Source organism: Pararge aegeria, chromosome 24, assembly GCF_905163445.1.
Source record: "Pararge aegeria chromosome 24, ilParAegt1.1, whole genome shotgun sequence".
Taxonomy (NCBI): Eukaryota; Metazoa; Arthropoda; class Insecta; order Lepidoptera; family Nymphalidae; genus Pararge; species Pararge aegeria.
In genome coordinates this window covers 3,468,135-3,490,585 of record NC_053203.1, presented here as the reverse complement: position 1 = coordinate 3,490,585, position 22,451 = coordinate 3,468,135, and the positions used below count along the sequence as shown (strand labels likewise).

Below are 22,451 nucleotides of genomic sequence, written 5' to 3'. Positions count from 1 at the left end.
TGCTTTATTGAATTACACGTGATGTACCGGAAAGCGCAGTGGAGACGTGATTTCCGATTGAAGTTCATTAAATAATTCAAAACAATTTGATTTGCAGTTAACACTTTTAAAACTTCAAGTCCATCTGTTTCTAGTTACTCTACTTCAGAGGCGGATTGTATCGATCCTACAAAAACTCTGCAGTCGCTATTATTCAACGTCAATCAATATAGTTGAACGACGATTGTAAAATGAAAACGGAGCTAACTGCTTCCAAACAACCTGGAATGATGAATGTGTGACCAAAACTTGTCACGTAACAAGACCTACAAAATTCATCAATGCTATTCCATTCTGTTTTCTAGAACCTCCCATTTAAAGCCACTTTACGCCGCTAAGCCATATAGGTCTTCAATTATTTGTGATAGTGGTGGAAACATAAGTTAAAAGCATTAGGCTCCTTTCAATGCAGTCGCGTAACAAATACAACTATATAAAGTTAACGAAATTTTAGAACTACCGTGAAAAAAATTCTCAAAGAGTAAAACTACAACATTAAGATAACAGCTAAGTGGGAAAGTCGTTAGCGGCAACCCTAAAATAAACTGAGACGCTTTCCTCGAACTTAAGGCAAACTTGCCAAGTGTAGTTTTGTTCTTTTTGCATTTTTCTCTACAAAACGGTTATTTTTTTTTTCTTTCTGTTATTTTTGTTCGCTCCCGCCCGGTTGAATCTTTTTACTTCTCGAAACGTGTACCCTTTTCAGAGCCGGCTATCTTTCTTGAGTTGACTGTTTGAAACATAAATGGAATGGAGTAGACGTTTTTGTTTATTTTTTTCGGAATGAGATTAGATTCAGGGCTTTGTTTGAATAAGTAGTTGAACTTGGAGCTTATGAGGAGATGCTCAGTGCTCAATAATTACTGATGGTATAAATTAATACGTAGAACAACTGCCATTTGAATAAAGATAATATGCATTTAATACACGATCTACTTTTCATCAAAGATAGATTTATTTTGTATCGTTTCGTACTTTAAGTTTTAACTTGGTTAAAGAAAACAAGAAACTTTTTTTTGACCAACTTTCAATGAAGAGTTCAAGTCAAATTATATTTTGTTGTGTAATTGATTAAGCTTTTGTTACAGATTTCACGGCCCTTTTCTCTCCTATTAATATAATTTTTAAACTTCTGAACTACGTAAAGACATTAGCAGGTTTTTGCATTTTAATAATATACCTCTTTTCATTATCTTTAAAAAAATCACAGCTGCCGTGCTCTTCCATAGCTCTTCTTCTTGCGCTATATACGACTCATCATCATCATCACATCAACACATTACCGGCCTCTCACAATAAGAAGAGGTTAAGGCCGTAGCTCACCACGCTGGCCCAGTGCGGATTGGTGGACTCCACACACCTTCGAGAACATTATGCAGAACTCTCAGGCGTGCAGGTTTCTCACGATGTTTTCCTTCACTGTTGAAGCAAGTGATATTTAAATTGATTAAAACGCACATAATTTAGAAAAATTAGAAATGCGAGCTGGAATTCGAACTCGAAACCCGAAAGTCAAGTTGAGCGCTATCAATTGCTTCATATAAGACTAGCTTAATAATTTTAATTCTTCTTAAAAAATCTTCCTTTAGGTTACGAATTATGATTTAGTAATAACAAAATATCGATTTATGTTACAGTGAAATTTTTACAGTTAATTTCGAAATAAATAAATATATTTTTTATCGACTCCTACGATATCTCTGTTCCTTGAAAACTCCTTAAGTTTTTATTTGACCACTGAAGCATTCGCGAGATAGCGCCGCGGTGAAAATTAAAAAAAAGCACCGGGGAAAAAGTGTGGAATTCAGCCGGGATAGAACTTCGCGTGGGAAGGGGGCAAAGTTTTATTGCTTTTGCCAACTTCGCAATTCTTTCAACTGCTCTGTGGATTTACCGTCATATCTATTTAATTTGCAGTTCTTTAAGTTTTATATTATAAAACACATTATAATCATTCAATAATTAATTGATTATATTATCCATACCGATATTTTAAATACTCGTTTGTTACTGTGTCCATTTGTGTGTCTGTTACCTAAGTAGGCTCAGCCGCACTGATTTTGATGAAATTTCGCAAAGACACAGCTGATATCCTTCAGATTAACTGGGGGTAGAGTCACCTCAAACAGGCAGGCTTCTCAAAAGTGCTTATATTGGCCTACTTGAAATACCTAAATGAATTTTGAATTTTGATGGACATAAGCATAGAATAACAACATACAGAATTCTCACGCAGCCATTATTGCATTAAGTGCTTCGTGTCAAAAAAAACAGTGAAAACGCCCCGCGCACGTCTGTTTTCAAACCTGCGGAATGTTGCTAGCTTACAAACTTTTTTGCATTTCCCCCATTTTATGTTAAATGTTTAGAATAGAGATAAAATAATTACTCTCAACTGCTAAATAGTATGAAGTGACTAACCGTCTGTTCGAGAAACACTATAAAGTGGAGTGCTTTTTGACGCGTAGCTTGTGTTATGGATACTTAGATGACTGATGAATATTTTTATGAATAATATACATAAATACTTATAATATGCATATAAACACCCAGACACTGAAAAACATTAATGTACATCACACAAGCATTTTCCAGTAGTGTGAATCGAACCCACGGCCTTGGACTCAGAAAGCAGGGTCGCTGCCCACTGCGCCAATCGGCCGTCTTATTTAATTTTATTATTTGGAGGCATGCTATAGGTATAAAATCAGTTGATAGCACAGGCTGCTGACTGTCCAACAAAATGGCGCGATTAAATAATGTTGTATTAAAACAAAATGGCGCTGCGATATGCATATCGACGTAAACGCCAATACGACCCCGGCCACGTTTCGCCCGACGCAGGTGGAATACTATTATATTTTTTTCATGCCCGCTGCCCACCCCAAAATAGTTGAGGGTGTGGGGCAAATGGGGCAAGCGGGGATAGTTGGGGTTATGCGTGACCCCACCCCTGCCGCCCGACTACGGGGGGAAACCGGGGGAATGCATTTACCGTGTGTGCACGCAAATTCATGCCCAATAATTTAAATTTCCGATAGGTACCTACAAATGATTAATACAAAATTAATGTTATGTAGTTTCGTACACGCTTGATGTATTATGTAAGTCGGGGAATATATTATTATACCCACCTAGCGGATATAAAATATATTTCGGTCTGATGGCCAGGAATAATTTATGGAATATTTTAATATTGTTCTACAATTAACGTTAATCTTTATACGCAGATAATGTTTATGCGGATAATAGAGATGTGATTTTGGTTATGATACGAAGGAACGAAGCTCGAATAGAAGCTTACCTATAATAGAATCATACCTCACATAGAGTGACATATGAACATATACTCTTCCTAAACCTGATAAGAGCTACAGCTCAGCTGTTACATAGTTAAAAGAGACACTTTTAAAGTGAGTAAGTAAATTACTTTTCAGTATCGTGACAATGAATGTGACTCTAAAAATGTGCACTCAATCAATTTAGTCGAATGTTATAAACTGACTGTATTGTTAACTAATATCTTGATATTGTACAAACATTCTTGCAAATTAATGATAATAATTATTATTAATGTGAGATAGTTATAACAAAAATAAAGTTTTTATCCGGTTTGATATCCGGATGGCTTTAGTTTATATACCTAATTTTCATTATCACATGACAGTATATATATTTTTTTTGAACAAAGGATTTAAGATAGGAACATACCTCCAACCGTTTTACGCGTCAAGACGATCATACAAGATACAATAGCCTGCTAACGTGTCAAGGATTTGGCAGTTATATAAAGCCCATATTCATATCTAGGAAAGCTAAAACTTAGCGTCACGACTTTGTCGGCAGCAAGATCCTAACTAGACCAGAGAAAATTAAAAAAATCCTAAACTCCCAAAGAGGTCGAGTTCGAATCCCAGCACCTCTAACTTTTCTAAGTTATGTGCGTTTAAAGCAATTTAAATATCATTTGCCTCAATGGCGAAGGAAGAGTGAGGAAACCTGCATGCCTGGGAGCTCTTCATAATGTTGTCAAAGGCGTGTGGAGTCCACCAATCCGCGTTGAGCCAGCGTGGTGGACTACGGTCTTAACTCTTCTCATTATGGGAGGTGACCCGTGCCCTGTAGTGGGAGTGGGCCGGTAACGGGTTGACGATGATGATGAAAAATGTATTAAAATCAAGATGATAAATAAAAATACAATAATTGATAACTATATTACGTAGTATTAATAATTAAAGAAATAAAAAATTACAACTTAAGACGGAATAAAATATTGAATCACCTAAAATGAATACCCGCAAGAATCACTCGTATACAAGCCAAAATGGCGCAGAAGATTGCGTTCCAAATTCAAAAATAAATTCGCCACACATCCGCGCCGTCGGCTCCGGTGTGTTTTAAAATCGACGAGGAATTTATGCGTTCGGGGTTTAATTTATATGTTTACATTATCTCGTATAAAAAAAATTATTATGTAGCATACACGTTAAAAACAAGTATGGAAGATAATAGTTTATAATAAAAATGCCATACTCTATAAATATTTTTACCTACCGTTGTAAATATTTTTATTTGATGGATAGACAACCACTATTTCAGTATCCCACATATTTCTCGACAAGCTAAACTAAACATTTTCTTTTACCTCATTAGACAATAACGCAGTGTTCGTATCCTCTTTGTGAATTTGAGATTTAAAAACAAGATTTTTAGAGAAGGCAGAAGAATTAATGTTTAAAAAATATATATTTTATTTGTCACTATTAAAAATATCCGTAGTTAAGAATGCGATACCTACGCAGTCAAAAGGCGAGCCTTGTATCGCGGAGCGTTTGTATGTAAATCGAGTGCGTAGGCTCAGCTAGGTCTGGGAGAGCCTAGATTGCAATATCTAGACGCTGTTCCTTGAAAGTAATTACCATTTTGTTTTGTTTATTTATAGAGGCCTTTTTGTTTGGAGTTAGACGTTCATCTTTTCTTTAGCATACTAATATTTTAATATTTGTATTTATGATAGTGAATTTCTTTACAAGGTTGCTTGGCAGCAGTCAGCTCCGCTTTCTTCTCGCATGAAATAGACATATGAGCATAAAATTTTTATTAAGCTGAGTTTTCTGACGGCTTCTTTTCCATAGTACCTTCTTTGATAATCAGTGGTAGAGTAACTACAAAGACAGATTTGACGTTCTAAAAAAGCCATTACAGGCTCTTAAGAACGCCAAGGCTTAATAATTGCAATAAATAAATCTATATATATAAAAGAAAGTTGTGTTAGTTACACCATTTATAACTCAAGAACGGCTGGACCAATTTTTATGATATTTGATAGACCGGAATAGGATAATAAGTATTCAAATATAACATTCATTAAAAAAAAAATCCGTGTTACGAAGTTCGCCGGGACAGCTAGTGTTTAATATCATTTGAATTTTACCTATTGCTTTATTACAAACAAAAGTCTGTAACATGTGCTCTGAGAGTCTGTGGTAGAATAACTACAAAGAAGGACTTGACGTTCCAAAAAAGCCTAATTAAAATAAATGAATATTTAATTAAATTAGAATCATAATATTTTATTACAAAGGTAAAATTATATATTTACATTTTATTATCTTTTTAAAAAAAATATATCGTATAAGTATATATAATTATATATAAATATTATTACCGCATTTTTTTTGTTGGTATTTGGGTACTTAATACCTAGTCCTTAAATAAAATTTGGTTTCGTTAATATTAATAAAATAAAATTAAAATATAAAGTTTGAGGTATTTTAATCTAAGAAAATTGCTGGTATATAACCAAAGAAATACCAAGATTGTACATACATACCAGACACTGCTTATTTGCAAATTATATCTAATAAATATTATTACAATCTAAGCAAAGATACCATCCTTTGCGAGCATCGTTCAAACTGTGCTAAGGCGAACGCCTTTCCCTTTGCATTTATTCATAGTGAAATAACAAAAATATCCATAGACAACCACCGCCAGCCATACTTGACCTTCCCCGCTCCCCTCTACTCTCTATGACAGGGCTCGCAAACTGTAAAAAATATTTAAACCTCTGTTTTAAATTAATATCTTGTATTTTTGTAATAAGAAGATATGCTTTAGTGTATATTGTGGAATAATTATATATTGTTCCACAGCATACATTTCATATATCGCTTTTAGTATTTATTTTATAATGTAAGAAACATTATTAATCTTAACATACCTAATAAACGACTTTAAAAACTATAGTGAGTTTCCTCAGGTTGCCAAACCAGGTGCAATGCATATGACATCCCGACTGAGGTTGAAGAATAGTTACCAAAAAGAATGACAGAGTTTACAGACTACAAAGTTTAACAGTTGTGACAGTTGTTTGTTGGAAATTATTTGAAGTACGTGCGTACATTCTTATCCAATGATGTAGGTACATAAAAGTCCTGCTGAATGCTTTTACGCATAGAATACTTATATAGCATAGTATTTTCAATGACTGATTTATCTCCTGATCATATTAGTAATTGGTCAAATTTGACGTCACAAATTGCAGTTACGAACTGAGGTTACAATTGAATTACGAGTTGACATGACCCTATAATTTCGATTCGCGACTGACCAGTTGGGAACCCTTGATCCAAAGTATGAACTATTAGGTACTTTACTAAGTAAAATGAGAGTTCTACATAAACTGGTCGCATTTACGCGTAGGTTGTATAGGTTGAAAAATGGTGGGGCCCGCTACAATAGTATGGGGAACGGTGAACCCGGAAGATATATGCGCTTTGGATTTAATCTGTAAGACTAGTTTTTAGATAATCTGTACTTACCTACGCCTGGCAGAAATAGCTGCCAGCTAGAAAATATTTTATGCGTTCTTTTCTCAATTTTAAATTTAACATATTCTTCATAGGCAAAGGTAATGCGTCATAGAGTTAAAAATTCTTATGAAAATTTTTGTGTTTCTATTTTTATTGCTCTGAAAAAAGAAGCGGATTATAATATATTTTGAGTGCTTTAGATTAGCACATAATTTGTTTGAATATATGATAAACAATAATTTAATTTCGAAAAAAAACAAATAAACTGACTTCAAATCAAGCATTTATACTTGGGCTTTCTTGATCATACATGCAGCCTCATTTTCCATAACTGGATCAAAGAAATGATAAGCAATCAGAAAAGTGCTCTTTTATAGAAAATTTGAATACATCCATTAAAAAATATTCGAAAGAAAACCAAACCATTTTGTTTTAGTTTGTAGAGACTATTTTAAAGTTTTTTTAGAAAAACCTGCATAGTTAAACACCCGGAAAATGGACTTAGCTATCTTACTATGCCTTTATAAAATTAAGCCAAGCTAACGGTATGGGCGAGTTTTATTGATAGTAAATTTTATAAGGCAACTTTATTAGTTCAATAGATAATACTGATTTATTGAGTAGTTTTATATTTAAAAGCTACGCTAAACTGGTATCCTGGATTAGGTAGGTACATAAATTCTAGCTCTTGAAATCCTTACACAAATAGAATTACCCAAAGTTTAAGTACAACATATATAGGTATGAAACATACCTTGGAGGCTTGGAAGGTCACTTCTGTGGGATGCAACTTGTGTTGATACCCTAGCTGCATCACACATCCAGGCCACCTCGTTAATGGTGGGTGCGGCTGCTACCAGTGCCGAGCAGGCCAAAAGGCGTAAATATGAAAACCTGGATAGCAGCTTCATTTTTGTGCCTTTTGGAGTAGAGACTTTGGGACCGTGGGGTCCGGAGGCAAGAGCTCTTTCAAAGAATTATCGAAAAGGGTTATCGAGTCTACCGGTGATCCTAGAGCGGGCAGTTACCTTGGCCAACGAATTAGTTTGGCCATCCAAAGGGGCAATGCTGCCAGCATCTTAGGAACTGTGCCTCGCTGCGGTGGTTTCGAGGACGTTTTAGATTTTATTTAGTTTTAAATAGTTTACTTTAGGTTATATTTATAAAACAATTATTTTAAAGAATAAATCAATGTAGTATGAAACAGATACATTAACAAATATATCCATTAGTAAGTTTATATTTTGGTTTGAGATAGTTCTTTATAAGTTATTAGTAAATTCTTTCTGATGACCCCCCTGGCGCACCGGTGAGCGCTGTGAATTTATGTGGGAGGTCCTGGGTTCGATTCCCGGCAGGGGCAATTTGGGAATTTATAATTTCTGAATTTTCTCTGGTCTAGCGGGAGGCTTCGGCGGTTGCTAGTTACCACCCTACCGACAAGAACGTGCCGCTAAGCGATTTAATGTTCCCTAATAGGTTAGCCCGCTACTATCTTAGACTGCATCATCTCTTACCAGATGATACTGCAGTCAAGGGCACTAAATGCACTAATTTGTAGTGGAATACAAAGATAAAAAAGTATGGACATAGACGTAGCTTCAATTTTAAGTAAACGAGTGTAGTCATTAAAATTAAATTTACCAGGTTAGCCCGCTACCATCTTAAACTGCTCGTACCTCCAGGTGAAATTTGCAGTCAAGGTAAAACTTGTAGTGGAATTTAAAAAAAAAAGTTAACTGCGCCCACCAACCCGTCTGCCCAGCATGGTCATTATGAGCAAACCTTCGTGTTGGGAAAGGCCTTTAGTCCACCTATGGACTGTTATAAAGCGAGGTTATAAGGCTGAACTACTGATATTGATACGAACAGATAAATTATGATGACGTCAGAATAGATGAGCAGTGTTTTGTCACACTTCCACTGACACTACCTTACAAATATTCATTGACGGCCGATTGGCGCAGTGGGCAGAGAGCCTGCTATCCAAATCCAAGGCCGTGGGTTCGATTCCCACAACTGGAAAAAGTATGTGTGATGGACATAAATGTCTTTCAGTGGCTGGGTGTTTATATGTATATTATAAGTATTTGTGTATGTTGTTCATAAAAATATACATTAGTCATCTTAGTACCCATAACACAAGCTACGCTTTCTTTGGGGCTAGATGGCAATGTGTGTACCTATCGTCGTAGTATATTTATTTATTTATCATAGTAAAGCGCAAATTCTTTTTTAAATTTAGAATTTTCTGGGCAAATGTTATCCGTCATAGACTCTAAAATCATCATCATCATCGTCATCATCATCCAATACCGGCCCATCATCATTAACCATTACCCACTACAGGGCACGGGTCTCCTGTCAGAGTGAGAAGGGTTTAAGCAGTAGTCTACCACGCTGGCCAAGTGCGGATCGGTAGACTTCACAAGCCGCTGCGAACATTATGGAGAACTCTCAGGCATGCAGGTTTCCTCACGATAAAAAAATAAATATACTACGACAATACACACATCGCCATCTAGCCCCGAAGTAAGCGTAGCTTGATTTATCGGTACTCGGAAAACTGATGAATAATATACATAAATAGTTATAAAATAGACAGATAAACACCCAGACACAGCAAATAATTCATGTTCATCACTGAAACGTTTAGCAGAATCAAACCCACGGTCTTGGACTCAGATAGCATGGTCGCTGCCCACTGCGCCAATCGGCCGTAAGTAGTTTTCTGTCACCGTTTAAAGCAAGTGATATTTAAATTGCTGAAATTAAAAATGCACATAACCCCGAAAAAACAGTGGTGCGTGCCGGGGCTCGAACTCGGTCTTCACGAAAGGAAAGCCTAAGCCTTACCCACTGGGATATCACCACTTAGTTCTAAAATAATTGTGGTTTTTTTTTTACTGCTCAGGAGAGCTACTTTTATAAATAGGGCCCATATAGTTTGATCTAAGGGCAAATATTTTATACACGCAAAACTGCCAATAAAGTACGATCTATAAGAGCCTCCCCGTTACTCGGTACTTGATTTATTCTTACATCTATGTCATATTCATATATCGTGGCGTGGCATCTAGGAAATAATTCTACAATATCTTTCTTAAATGTATGAGTGCACGCGCATTCTTCACAAACATGCAAAAACCACGCACACTAGCGTACCGCAGTGCAGAAAAGATCCTGTACGTATACAGTATATCTAAGTTCGGTAGGGTTGCTTCTTTATTATTTTTTTTTAATTTGTCAACTTTTAATGTTCGATAACTCGTAAGTTGTGATGCATTTTAAGATGTCGACTATTTTTGCTAAACTCTGAAGAAGAAACACGCACGTATAACATACAGTAAGGAGTATACAGAACACAAAGTAGACATGCAAAAGCGGCCTTATTGCTGCAAGCAATCTCTTACAGGCAACCTTTGTAGATAGGACTTACAGCAAGAAAACGGAATAGTGCCAAGAGTGTTGATACAATGTATAGATACAAATACATAGATAATTTAAATAAATATACGTAATATATAAATATAAAATATACATAAAACATATAAATTTATAACATTCATAATAGCAGGTATACTAGCTATATCAATTTGCAGAAAGAGTACTAGAGTTATTTACTTAATTATTGACGTTAATCTGATTTTACAGCAATTTCATAATATCGCACAGTTTTTTATGTTATGCCCAAATTATGTTCTTATGCCGCTTGTATTATAGGAAATTTGAAAGATCTTATTTAATACATAGTGTAAAAATGAACTGCAATTTTTTTTACTAATTCAATAACGCATTCGATGAAAAAATCTTTCGTTTTATCGTTCAAATATTATCTTTGAAATATCGCGACAACCCTAACTCGGCGTGTGTGTGTGCGTGCGTGCGTTGACCCCCGCATTTGCTTGCAGTACAGGCTAAAAGTATGCGTCGGTTTTATTATGTACTTATTTTAAAAATGAACACGGTCAACTTGGGTTAGGTCGCGGTTGAACTCCGGTTTCGGGTTATTCGGTGAACGACCGGGTTTGGGGGCGTTGGCCAGTGGGCCAACAGTCCATGAGTTCAGTTACGTAATACTGCCCATCGGTATATTTTGACTGCCTGTCTGGCTCAGGAGTGTGTGCAGTGTCTTTATAAGTCAGTGGTCTGGGGCTTGATTCCAACATCGGGACAGTTAAGGGTTTTTTAAATTACTAATTGGCTGAATTTTGTTAGGTGAAAGGCTTCGGCCGAGGCTTGTGTTTTCCAACAAAGACATGCTGTTTATACCGGATGACGCAGCGTGGCGGTCCGGTAAGCTGCCGCTTAAGAACCGATTAGGATAATAGGTTTTTATACGACTGCTGTAACCCTAACAGTATAGCCCGCTACCATCTTAGACTGCATCACCACTAGCCACCAAGGTTAAATTGCAATCAAGGGCTAACTTGCATCATCATAAAAAGAAAGTATAATAGTTTACAGTGGCGTGCACTGGGTTTCTTACCAGGGTATGCACACAGCAGGGAAATTGCGTGAAACGGCAATAATCCTCTCTTATACTAGTTATTTCAAATTTTAGGGTAGGCAGTGCTTTTGTGCATGTATGAAGTGCACGCCGCTGATAGTATTTAATTACGAGTACTAAAATTATCTATGAGTTTATAGACCCGTTAGTCCAGTATCTAGAACGCACTACGGAGCTGGATTTCCGGGGTTCAACTCCCGAAACAGGCTAAAACAACAATCTATACAGAATCAAGGGCTCGATAGGCTCTTACGATATTTTCTACAAGCGACAAAGAAACACACAAAGTTAAAACCGGTATTGATTTAACCAAAATTATCCGCTTTCTATTTCCCGGAATAATATAAAAGCAATAAATTACCATAACACCCGTAACTTGGATACAAGATACTTAAAACTGCTCTAGGAAATAGCCTATTTAAAAATCTAGGCTAACTAGATATTTCAAACAACATTAAGGTGAGTGCAAACTATGGCAAGCCGTAACGCATTTTTATGTAAGAGTTTCATTTCCGAAAATCCGGACTATTTTTAAATGATATACTTACAGATAAAAACTTTTCATTCAGTTCTTGTAATATCTTTTATACTGTCAAATAAGATAGTGTATTTTTTTAGTACTTCCTTTGGTGCGAACAATCTTAAAATTAAAGTATAATTTAATTACATTTAAATAAAAACAGAGAATATCAAACTGGATATCAAGAATCCAATACCGACTTATAACGATATATGCTCCGCATAACCTTTTTTAAATACTGGTTTCATAAATAAGCACGTCAAACATACAAACAAACTTTTCAGCTTTATAAAAATTATTTATTGTTTTAAAGTATTTAAAAAATAATTAGATAAGCATAATTATTTAAATTTAATGATTCAAAATGTTAAAATGCATCTGATTGTGTGAAATATTGAGCTTTAATAATTAATACAAAGAGCTATAGTGTCTTAAAAAAATAATTAGATAAACATAATTATTTCATTTTAATGATTCAAAATGTTAAAATGCATCTGTATTAGTCAATATTTAGCTTTAAAAAATATTACATATTGTCTAAATTAGACTGCAATTGTACCTCTTTCTGATTAAAAAAGAGCAGCGCAACACGGAAAAAGTCAAGAAAAAAGTCTTTGCACATCGCAAATACACACAGTTTAATATGCACAAGCCTTTACTCAACCATCATTGCTATAACACCACCATTAAAACACTATGATGAACTGACAATTTTATGTGCTTTTTATGTAATGGATATTATTTCAACAGACATAGAATACTATGTCCTATCTTTTACTTGTTCCGTTTAGTAAAAATTAGTAAATCTTTATAGTTTTGTGTGTTACAGTTTCCTAGTCGCTTTATTTAGCTTTTTTCGAACCCTCGTATTGTACCTCGAATTACCGAATTGGTTAATCACCATCACAACATCCAAATAGCAGTAGCGTATGCATAAAGCAGGAAAATTGCATAAAACGGCAAAACTTCTCCTCATATACGAGTTATATATAAATTTTGCGGTAGGCATTGGTTTTGTGCATCTATGAAGCGCACGCCACTACAACTAAGACGCCATGAGCAGTGGTGTCCACTGGGTATCTTACCAGGGCATGCATAAAGCAGGAAAATTGCATAAAACGGCAAAACTTCTCCTCCTATACGAGTTATATATAAATTTTGGGGTAGGCATTGGTTTTGTGCATCTATGAAGTGCACGCCACTGCAACGAGCAGTACATTCTACCTTATCGCTCCATTGTATAAGCAATTTCGAAATTTCCTCTTTGTGGTGTACACGCGTAGTAGTAGCACAAATGAAGAAGCGAAGCGTTCTCTGCTATATTCCCTTAGTCGGCTCGTACGATATCAATCTTCCAATATGCCGTGACAACAAGGCAAATTCATTCATTCACCTCACTATAGTAGAAAAAAAAAGTACATAACAATCGTTATATAAGTCGATTTCAATATATAATTTTTGATTTGTTTTGACATGTTTCTTTCCCGTACGATACTTCCAATTTAGATAGATTTGGTTTGGAAGATATATTCGACCGAAAAAAGAACTAGACAAATGAGTTGTAACAAAATAAAAGAAATGTTATGATCAAATTATACAATAGATGTGATTTAATTAACAAATTATATTTTTATAGAAATCTTAGAGGTGCTCGCCCGAGATTCGAATCCGCGACTTATCGGTAAGCATCCACGAACAACGGTCTAGGTTGTTAATATTGCTCTTTTCCCTCGTAATAAAAAAAAAGTTAAACCAGAAACGATAGTGAATTATTATACTACGATCAACTTACCAATTTATCTCGTTATGTAAAAACTCTTGTTTAAAAAAAAGATAAAAGCTGTAATTCTCGGAAAAGAAAAACTTTATAATAGGAAATCTCACTCATTTTTTATTTAAAATAGACTTCAGCGAAATTATATCCAATAACTTAATGCGAACAGCGCGTTATATATAGCGAAAGAGTAAAAAAATAATTAGGTAAATTTAGCTCCAAAAAACCCTGGAACATTCAAAGAACTTCTATAATAATTCAATATATTCCGGCATTCCTTGTTACCAAAATTCGTACGTATTTTTTCTTCATAGGTTTCTTAGAAGCCTCTGTTTTCATTTCTCGCAAAAAATATGTTAAATTGTGAAAGAGCACTTGGAAAAGAGCACTTAATTCTCGATAGAATCTGTCTTCCGAACCTGTAGTGGAAAGGTAAACAGACAGAGTTGACGTTCAAAAGTGCTTTGAAATGAATTTAGATTTTTTTTCACACTTATTCCGTTGCTCACGTTCTTCGATTGCACTTGTTACGGTTTTTCTCAAATCCCGTGTAAGCGGTTTGTTTTCCCAGGATAAAAAGTAGTTTAAGTTACTCTCCGGTCTTTCAACTAACTCGAAGCCAAAAATTTAGTCAATCGGTTGCTAAGTTACGACGTAAAGTTAGAACAAACAAACGTAATTTCACATTTGTATAATATTAGTATGGATCGCGTTATTAACTTCTTCAATAGCAAGCAGTTTTTTGATGAGCATTTCACCTAACTACTCCGAACCGTTTTTATGTTATTAATTTCAAGCTTTCTTTCCAGGCGAGCGCCCCTACAAGTGCCACCTACCAGAATGTGGGAGAGCGTTCATCCAGCTGTCAAACCTCCAGCAGCACCTACGCAACCACGACGCCCAGGTCGAGAGAGCCAAAAACAGACCATTCCACTGTAACATTTGTGGGAAAGGGTTTGCCACTGAAAGCAGCTTGCGGACCCATACGGCCAAGGTCAGTATTCAAACCTTTTCCATGACAGACTTTTCAATAAGTTTCTATATGTGGTCGATGATGGAATGCGACATTTCGGGTAACCAGATCATATAACAAAGATCGCGAGGCAAGCGGCCCCGGACCGTGTATGAATGAATGAATACACTTTTATTGTACACCGCAGAGAAAATTTACAGAGATACAAATACAAGAGCACAATAAGGTAGAACGTACAATTTGGCGGCCTTATCGCTAAATAGCAGCGTGTATTGTGGAACTCCCTACAAAAGACCTTTGTCCAGCAGTGGACGTCGATTAGTTGACATGATGATGAGGATGGTGAGATCATATAAACAAATAAGAATTCCGCTAGTGCTTTTTTGGTCATTTTTAATATCGGTAGAGCTTTTTATGACGGAGCTCGTCCAGGGAAGTACTATCATGCTTATTTCTGCCGCAAAGCAGCATTGTTACAATGCTGTGTTCCGGTTTAAAGGGCTTGGTTGCTGGTGTAATTACATTCACATGAGGCTTAACACCTCATTGCAGGATGTGCTCCTGGCGTGACTGGAGAAGGTTGCTCTGTTTATAAGTACTTTTAATTTGAGCGTAGCTCATACCTCTGTTATAAGAACTAGCTACGTTAATTTCATTCGCAGATCTATGTTAATCAATAGGATTACTATAGGAAAATATTTTTAGTATTTATTCATACAACACAACTTTAGAAGTCAATGCCCTGATCTGTTTATCACGAGGAAATAACATTTTTGTACCTACTGTTTTGCTTTTGACTGTCTCATATTAGAGATATTGACATTTTAATTATTTTATAACCATTTTACCGTGCAACCTATTTTTTTACACTAAATAAAAAAAACAATGGCAGTATTGATAAAAAAACTAGGTCAATGTTGATAAATGAATATAGTTTAACTGAAAATATACATCATATAAATACAATTACTGGATCGAAATATACTTTAAACAAAAGAATTATCATAATGCCGTGAAATTTAACGTGTACTATGCTCGTATAAAAAGCTGTGTTTTCTTTTTGTATGCTATTATGAGCAATTAATTATAGCTGTCTCAAAGTCAAAATCAAAGTCAAAAATATCTTTATTTAAGTAGGCCCATAGGTGGCACTTTTGATGCGTTCATGAGAATCATACGGTAGTGAGATGATGGCGATAACCATATTCGTAAACTTAAAACTAAAGCTACTAGGGGAGGGGAGATGAGGTCTTGTTATTATATATATGTAAAATTGTCAACAATCAAATCAATATTATATTCATTGATAGTTAGGATGTTATTTGTGTATATGTTTATTTTATTTTAACTGTAAATGTGTTGAAAAAGGCGTAATTATTTGTTTTTCATTTTTTATCGCCAATTCATTCTGAAGAGGCAACATTATTTTGTGATTTATTTAATTTCAAAAAAATTCTAAATTACCTTTTGGCCGTTATTCCTTGTTTTGAAACTGTTTTATGATTTTCAAAATTCCCTTTCGATTTAAGTGTTTGTTTTTATTCGATGACGCTAATCTTTGCACTATGCCCGCATCGCCACTGGTGGACAGGAGCTTCAGCTGCACCTTGGTGTTTTGCAGCAACACGCGGCCCTCATGATAGGAGGCGCCGCCGCCACTCCTTGCCCAATATGCCACAAAGTCGTTTTCGGTGGCGAAGCACTAGTCGAACATATGAAGAACACGCATAAGGACCCAAATGCGTCCGGCGTTGCGAGTAAGTGTTCCGACAACTGGTTGATCGGTTTTTGTGTGGTCTGCTAAACTAATTTCATCTATACTTTTTCTAATAGATGAGGTTTCTTTACATTGTTGTTCTCGTCGAGGTTAATTATTAAGTTTAGGTTAAGTTATCTCTTTTGTTGATGTGCCGATATCTCTGTTTATATCAAATAACTGTATACAAAGTAAATGAAAGAGAGTTTTTAACAAGAGAGACGTTTAGTTTGTAAGAATCGTTGCTGGAAGTTTATAAAATTGTTTTTCCATCTTAAATGAATTAGATGAACATTTGCCAATTTGCGATTTGAAAAGCTTCCAGTCGACTCAAAGCCACCAGGGGTGTTGGTTTTATACTGTTAAAACCAAAAAGGTATCGTTTCCATAAGCTAAGCTGTAGTTATAGTGAAAGGCACGCCATCTGTGGTATCGTCTGTTATTGTTTCTACTTTATTGGAAGGGTAGAATGTTTTGCAAACATTTCTTGCTTCAAACGATTCTTCGGATGGTGTGCAAACTTTATTATCATAACATGTTTTGTTTATATATCTTATATAGCTTTGTTTTCGATGTTTTCAAAAGCCATCATTTTAATGCCATCAACTAAATTTGTTTTTGTTTATCTTACCTTTCTATCATTTTCATTTTCAATCATTCTGATTGCATTTAGTATTATTTGTTGTTTTATCATTCGGGTTTCTATCGGTTTCAGTAATTCTGTGAAAGTTTTTTAATTTGAATTACTTCTATACTATTATATTTTTTTTTATTACCCTATATAGACACTTTCACAGCATCAATTGCATTATTCATATTTTTTTAATTCAGTTTCTTATTATTTTAATATATTTGATTTAAATTTTATTATTATAAGTTTTACAGTGACTTTTACTACAACCAAAGAATTCAGCTATTTTTGCTATAATTTGTTGATAACAATAATTTTACTGATAACAATAATTTTACAAAATAAAATAGTCCCTTGTTTTATGGGAGCCAATAACACCCTCCCGGAAAAACTACGATTGGAAATCCATCAGCGAGTAAAAGTCACTGTCTTCAACAATGCACTAATATCGAGACTAACCGATTTTTTTTTCTTTTTCCCTCCTCTAACCCACTAACCTGCCCACTTCCTGGTGATGTTGGTAGGTCCACCCGCCACATCACCGTACCCGGCGCAAGCTAAACCACCTGTTGATCCTTATATAGCGAAGCGGAGAACTGCTAATCACCCGTGTCCGGTTTGTGGGAAGCATTACGTTAACGAAGGTTCCCTGAGAAAGCACCTGGCATGCCATCCTGAAACCCAGCTCACGAGTGGCCTTCGAATGTGGCCGTGTTCTGTCTGCCAAGCAGTGTTTACACATGAAAGTGGTACGTACAATATAATTTCATTAAGTTTTGAGAGTTCAAGGAATGTAACTATGCTTATTTCTGTCGCTATGCAGCATTGCTTTAATGCTGTGTTCCGGTGTAAGGGCGCGGTTGCCGGTGTAATTACAGACACATGAGACCTAGTGGGTAAGGCTTTGGCTTTCCTTTCGAGAGAGTTCGGGCCCACACGCACCGCTAACTTTTCAGAGTTATATGCGTTTTTAATTTAAGCAATTTAAATATAACTTTAGACAGTGAAGGAAAACATTGTGAGGAAACCTGCATGCCCGAGAGTTCTCCATACCGATCTAAAGGGCGTGTGAAGTCTACCAATCCGCACTTGGCCAGCGTAGTAGACTACGGCCTAAGCCCTTCGCATTCTCAGAGGAGACCCGTGCCCTGTAGTGGGCCGGTAAAGGGGTTGATGATGATGAGTCTCAACACCAGTACCTTGGGTTGGTGGACACACACGGGGGAGGGCACGTTGCAGAACGGGTTCGCTGAATGCCCTGCAAAGCGTGGCTCTATTCATAGGCGCTGGTTTTCTGCCTACCATCAGATGGGCAATCTTCTTACTGCGTCAATTATTTTTATAAAAGAAAAGAGATGAAGTACATGGAAGAGTTTGGCAACTGCTAGTTAGCACTATTGGCTTATACTCCTAACTCCTAACGACTTATTGATGTTTATTCGATGTACCATCAACACAGAATATTATAAGGGGTAGGGTATACAGGTCTAGTTTGGTGCGCTGTTGGTAAGAGCCGAGTGCATAGTATGGTGAAAGAAAACATCGTAAGGTATTCTGCATATCTGATAACTCTCCATAAAGTTCTTAAAGGCCAGTGTAGTAAACTACGGGTTAACCCTTTTCATTCTGAGAAGAGATTTCCAGTCGACCGGAAACGTAATAATAATGATGATGATGATGATGTATTTAACAAAAAGTAAATGGACTTCAACACACAATACACTAGTGATGGTTTCAATTAAAATGTTAACTAAACTATTATATTCATCGCAAGATATCAGCCCTTTAGGAAATCAGCCGCTACCAGCTAAGCTAACCAGAACCCATAGAAGTCCCAACGTTGATGGGACAAATCTCAAATCTAGTAACACTGTTTCACTACGCCCCATGATATGATGTTTATTATGATTAGTACTTACTGACTTACCTTTCTCATCCAAAATAAACAAGCTGCTTGTAGCAGATACCGAATGACTGAGAGAAAGTCAGGAATGAGTTATTTATAATATGTGCAAGAATAAGTTATCTTTCCTTTACAATCCATTCACAATCTTACAAGTTCATAAAATGCTTTCACTGGAGGTTATAACCAGATCAAAATTAACACATATGCAATTGGTATCTGAACGATACTACTAAGACAAAACTCACTATACTTCAATGACTTGGAAAGTCATGGGTGTCCGCCTTTTTTATGCGAATCCACAGACTAATAATGAAACATGATATTGTCACGGACTAACGTAGCCTAGCTTAGCTTCACAAAGGTAAGGATTCTACTCCAACTGAAATCAGACGAGAACATTTGAAAGATTCTGTTGTGTCTCCAAAGATCTTAATCTGATTGGTACCCATTAATTTATGTTGACAAAATTTAAAGGCAGACAATTAAATCAAAATTGGTTCAAAAAGCAAAGGAATGCATCGATTTAATAATCTGCTTATTCAATGTCAACTGTAAATAACTCTTTTCATGTTTTCTCTAGAGGCATTCAAGTTAAGCGCTTCGCATCTTCGTTTCTGATCCGCACCGCTAGAATGCCCTTCCAGCTTCCATTTTCCCACAATATGAGTATCTTCAAATCAAGAGTGAATAGGCATCTTCTAGGCAAGCGCGCTCCACCTTAGGCTGCATCATCGCTTACCATCAGGTGTGATTGCAGTCCAGCGCTCTTCTATAAACATAAAAAAAAACGAGTATAGTAAATAGTATCGAGTAACGGACACTAAATAAAATTTCTGATGATACCTTACCTATAGCAGAGATCGGGCAGCAGCGTCTTCGGTGCTACTACTGTCACAAACCCCTCTACCCAGCGTGGTACTTATGGGCCCTTCGGAGGGGCCTTAAGTCCAGTAGTTGACTGCTATAGGCTATCGATGAATACACCTTAACACCAATTTAACAAATTACAGGTCTACTGTCCCACATGGAGCATATGAGAATGGAGCCTAAACACCAGTTCGCTGCTCAATACGTCCTCTCCAGAGCAGCGGCGGAGAGACGAGAACGAGACATCCTCGCTGCCGTATCAGCATCCGCTGGGGGATCGGGACTGCTCAACTTAGCTCCTCCATCACCAGCGCACTCGGACTCATCATCCAACGGCCGGCTCTCATCATCAGCGGGCTCCGAAGCTGGTGCGACGGTAAATAAACTTTCTGACTTACTCCGATCAGCCAACAACGGTCACCAAGCGTATGGAGATGAAAGGGTTGCAGCTATCGCAGCCGCAGCAGCGAACATGATGGCTCAACCAGGAGAAGGAGCTAATGCTGTTCAAGTTGCAGCGGCTAATCTAGTTACAGCTATGCGTCAGCAGTTAGCAAGAGAACCACCCACGCAACACCCTCCTGAAACACCCCCAGCGCCGACCGAAGCAGCACTACGAATCCAACAAGCCGAAGCTTTGCTACGAAGTCAGGCCGAAGCGTTGCGGCTAGCAGTTTCCCAAGCAGCAGCAGCCCATAGCAATGAAAGTCCGAGCCCCTTGAGACACAACGGAGGGTTCCCACAAGCAAATGACGCAAGCGGGCAGCTGTCTCCAGAATTAGTGGAGGCGTTTAGAATCGCTCAAGAGCAACGGTTAGAACAGGCTTTGAGGTTGCACGATCCAAGAATGCTTGGGTTCAATTTGCCGTCACCTGTTCAGCAAGCGGCGCAACAGGCTGTCGCTGCTCAGGCGGCTCAAGCGGCTCAAGCTCAGGCTCAAGCTGCTCAAGCCGCGCAAGCTGCTCAAGCTGCTCAGGCTGCTCAACAGGTAGTTCAGCAGCAGCAGCAAATGCATCAAGCTGCTCAAGCAGCGCAAGCGGCACAAGCTGCTCAACATGCTGCCCAGCAAGCAGCGCAGCAAGCCGTTCACCTGCAGCAAAACCCTCAGCCATGAAAATTCAGCTATTACTAATCCGACGCGATTTCGGCTCTTTAACTTTTGTTGACAAAAATAAAATCAATTATCAAACCGAGTCTAAGTTATTAACTACTTTCGAAATGTGGAAAAATAATTATTTTCAACGGAGCGTTAAATGAAATCGCCTCTGGTTAGTGATTGAGTTCGTTTTTCTTACAACAGACATGTTTTTTAGAACGAAACATTTAATTTCTTTTTACGTTATGGCCGAATAAATAATAAAACTTTAGATAGAACTAACTGTTGTAAATAAAAACGTTTAGTGGAAAAAAAATACAAATTTCTCTGTAAATATAATAAAAGTACCTTTTAAAAATAGTTGAATGAACAAATTGGAACAGAAACTCGCCCGAACAAATAATTAGATGTAGATAGGGTTGCCAACTGTCTTGTTTTTTGTGGAGAAGTCTTGAATTTGAACACTCACTGGAAAAATATTTAGAAGTTATCTAGGAATTTTGTAGATAAAATAAATTACCTAAGGCAATGTTTTCAAGTTTTATAACTAAAGTAAAATATTATCTAAATATATAATTTTTTATAAGTACATTCCAATTAATTGTACTTTTAAAATTATTTAATTTAATAAAAATTTTAGAACGCTAAAATAAGCTGAAAAAAAATTGTGATTTAAATAGTTTAAAATAAAAGCGATTTCATACTACCGGCTATGGAAAAAAATTGACGTGGCAACCCTAGACGTAGAGGATATTAATTGATAATAATCAGTGCAATCTTCAATAAATATTTGTTTGGTTGTTTGAGTGGTTTATTATTGTGGATAAAATATTTATTTTTTATTAGCTTTATCACAGAACAATGTATTTTTTAGCTTAGTACAAACTTTTGGATGTGCCAAACGGTTTTAAGCACGTTTTTTCGCATTTAGCGAACCTTTGCAATACTTAGTCGCATTAAGTTTCCAATATTATGTTTTAATTATTTAGAAAAATTCTATATTATAAGATATTATGTCACGGTTTAGCAAATATGAAGAAATTCAATTTTCTGTATTCACTTTGTTATAAGTTATTTGTTATTGTTTTTTTTTTTATAAAATATAAAACAAATAATTTATGAAAAAGCCGTGACAATTTTATTAAAAAAAAAGAATTTTATTTTATTTCTATTTTTTGCGCAATAACACGTCTCATGCTAGTCAAGTTAAGAACGCACAAAATGTTCTACTTTATGTTCATCTTCCAAATTGATTTTAGTTTATTTTATTTTGTTTTCCATATAATATTTTCTAACTATTTTTTATTCTTGGCTTATAAGTTTATTTTTTTAATGCCATATTAGTAATAATTATTGTAAATAAGTAGACGCGTTAGACAATGTTGATGCTTCTGTTTTATTTTAATATAACAATATTATTTTATTATTATTATTAATATAGGTACGATTATTAATTTTGACGGAAAAATCAAATTATTTACACTACGATTTTTTTGTATAGTTGTAAATAGAAATTATATCAAATTATGTTTTTATCAGAAGACTGCAGTTGTTTATCTTTTTT

At 36.0% G+C, this 22,451-nt stretch overlaps 1 protein-coding gene across 6 annotated transcripts in view; it reads left to right on the top strand.

Moving 5' to 3' along the window:
• Positions 1-21,148, top strand: part of LOC120634529 (zinc finger protein 628-like) — a 154,962-nt gene extending 133,814 nt beyond the window's left edge. For 4 of the 6 annotated variants that reach the window (XM_039905205.1, XM_039905208.1, XM_039905206.1 and 1 more), the window contains 4 exons: positions 14,468-14,652; positions 16,223-16,388; positions 17,543-17,767; positions 19,935-21,148. In XM_039905205.1, the coding sequence (XP_039761139.1) occupies positions 14,468-14,652; positions 16,223-16,388; positions 17,543-17,767; positions 19,935-20,905 (1,547 nt within the window). In that variant the 3' untranslated portion in view covers positions 20,906-21,148. The remainder of the gene's footprint in view (positions 1-14,467; positions 14,653-16,222; positions 16,389-17,542; positions 17,768-19,934) is intronic. The other 2 variants (XM_039905207.1, XM_039905209.1) reach the window with 1 other exon arrangement.
• Positions 21,149-22,451: the final 1,303 nt, after the last annotated feature.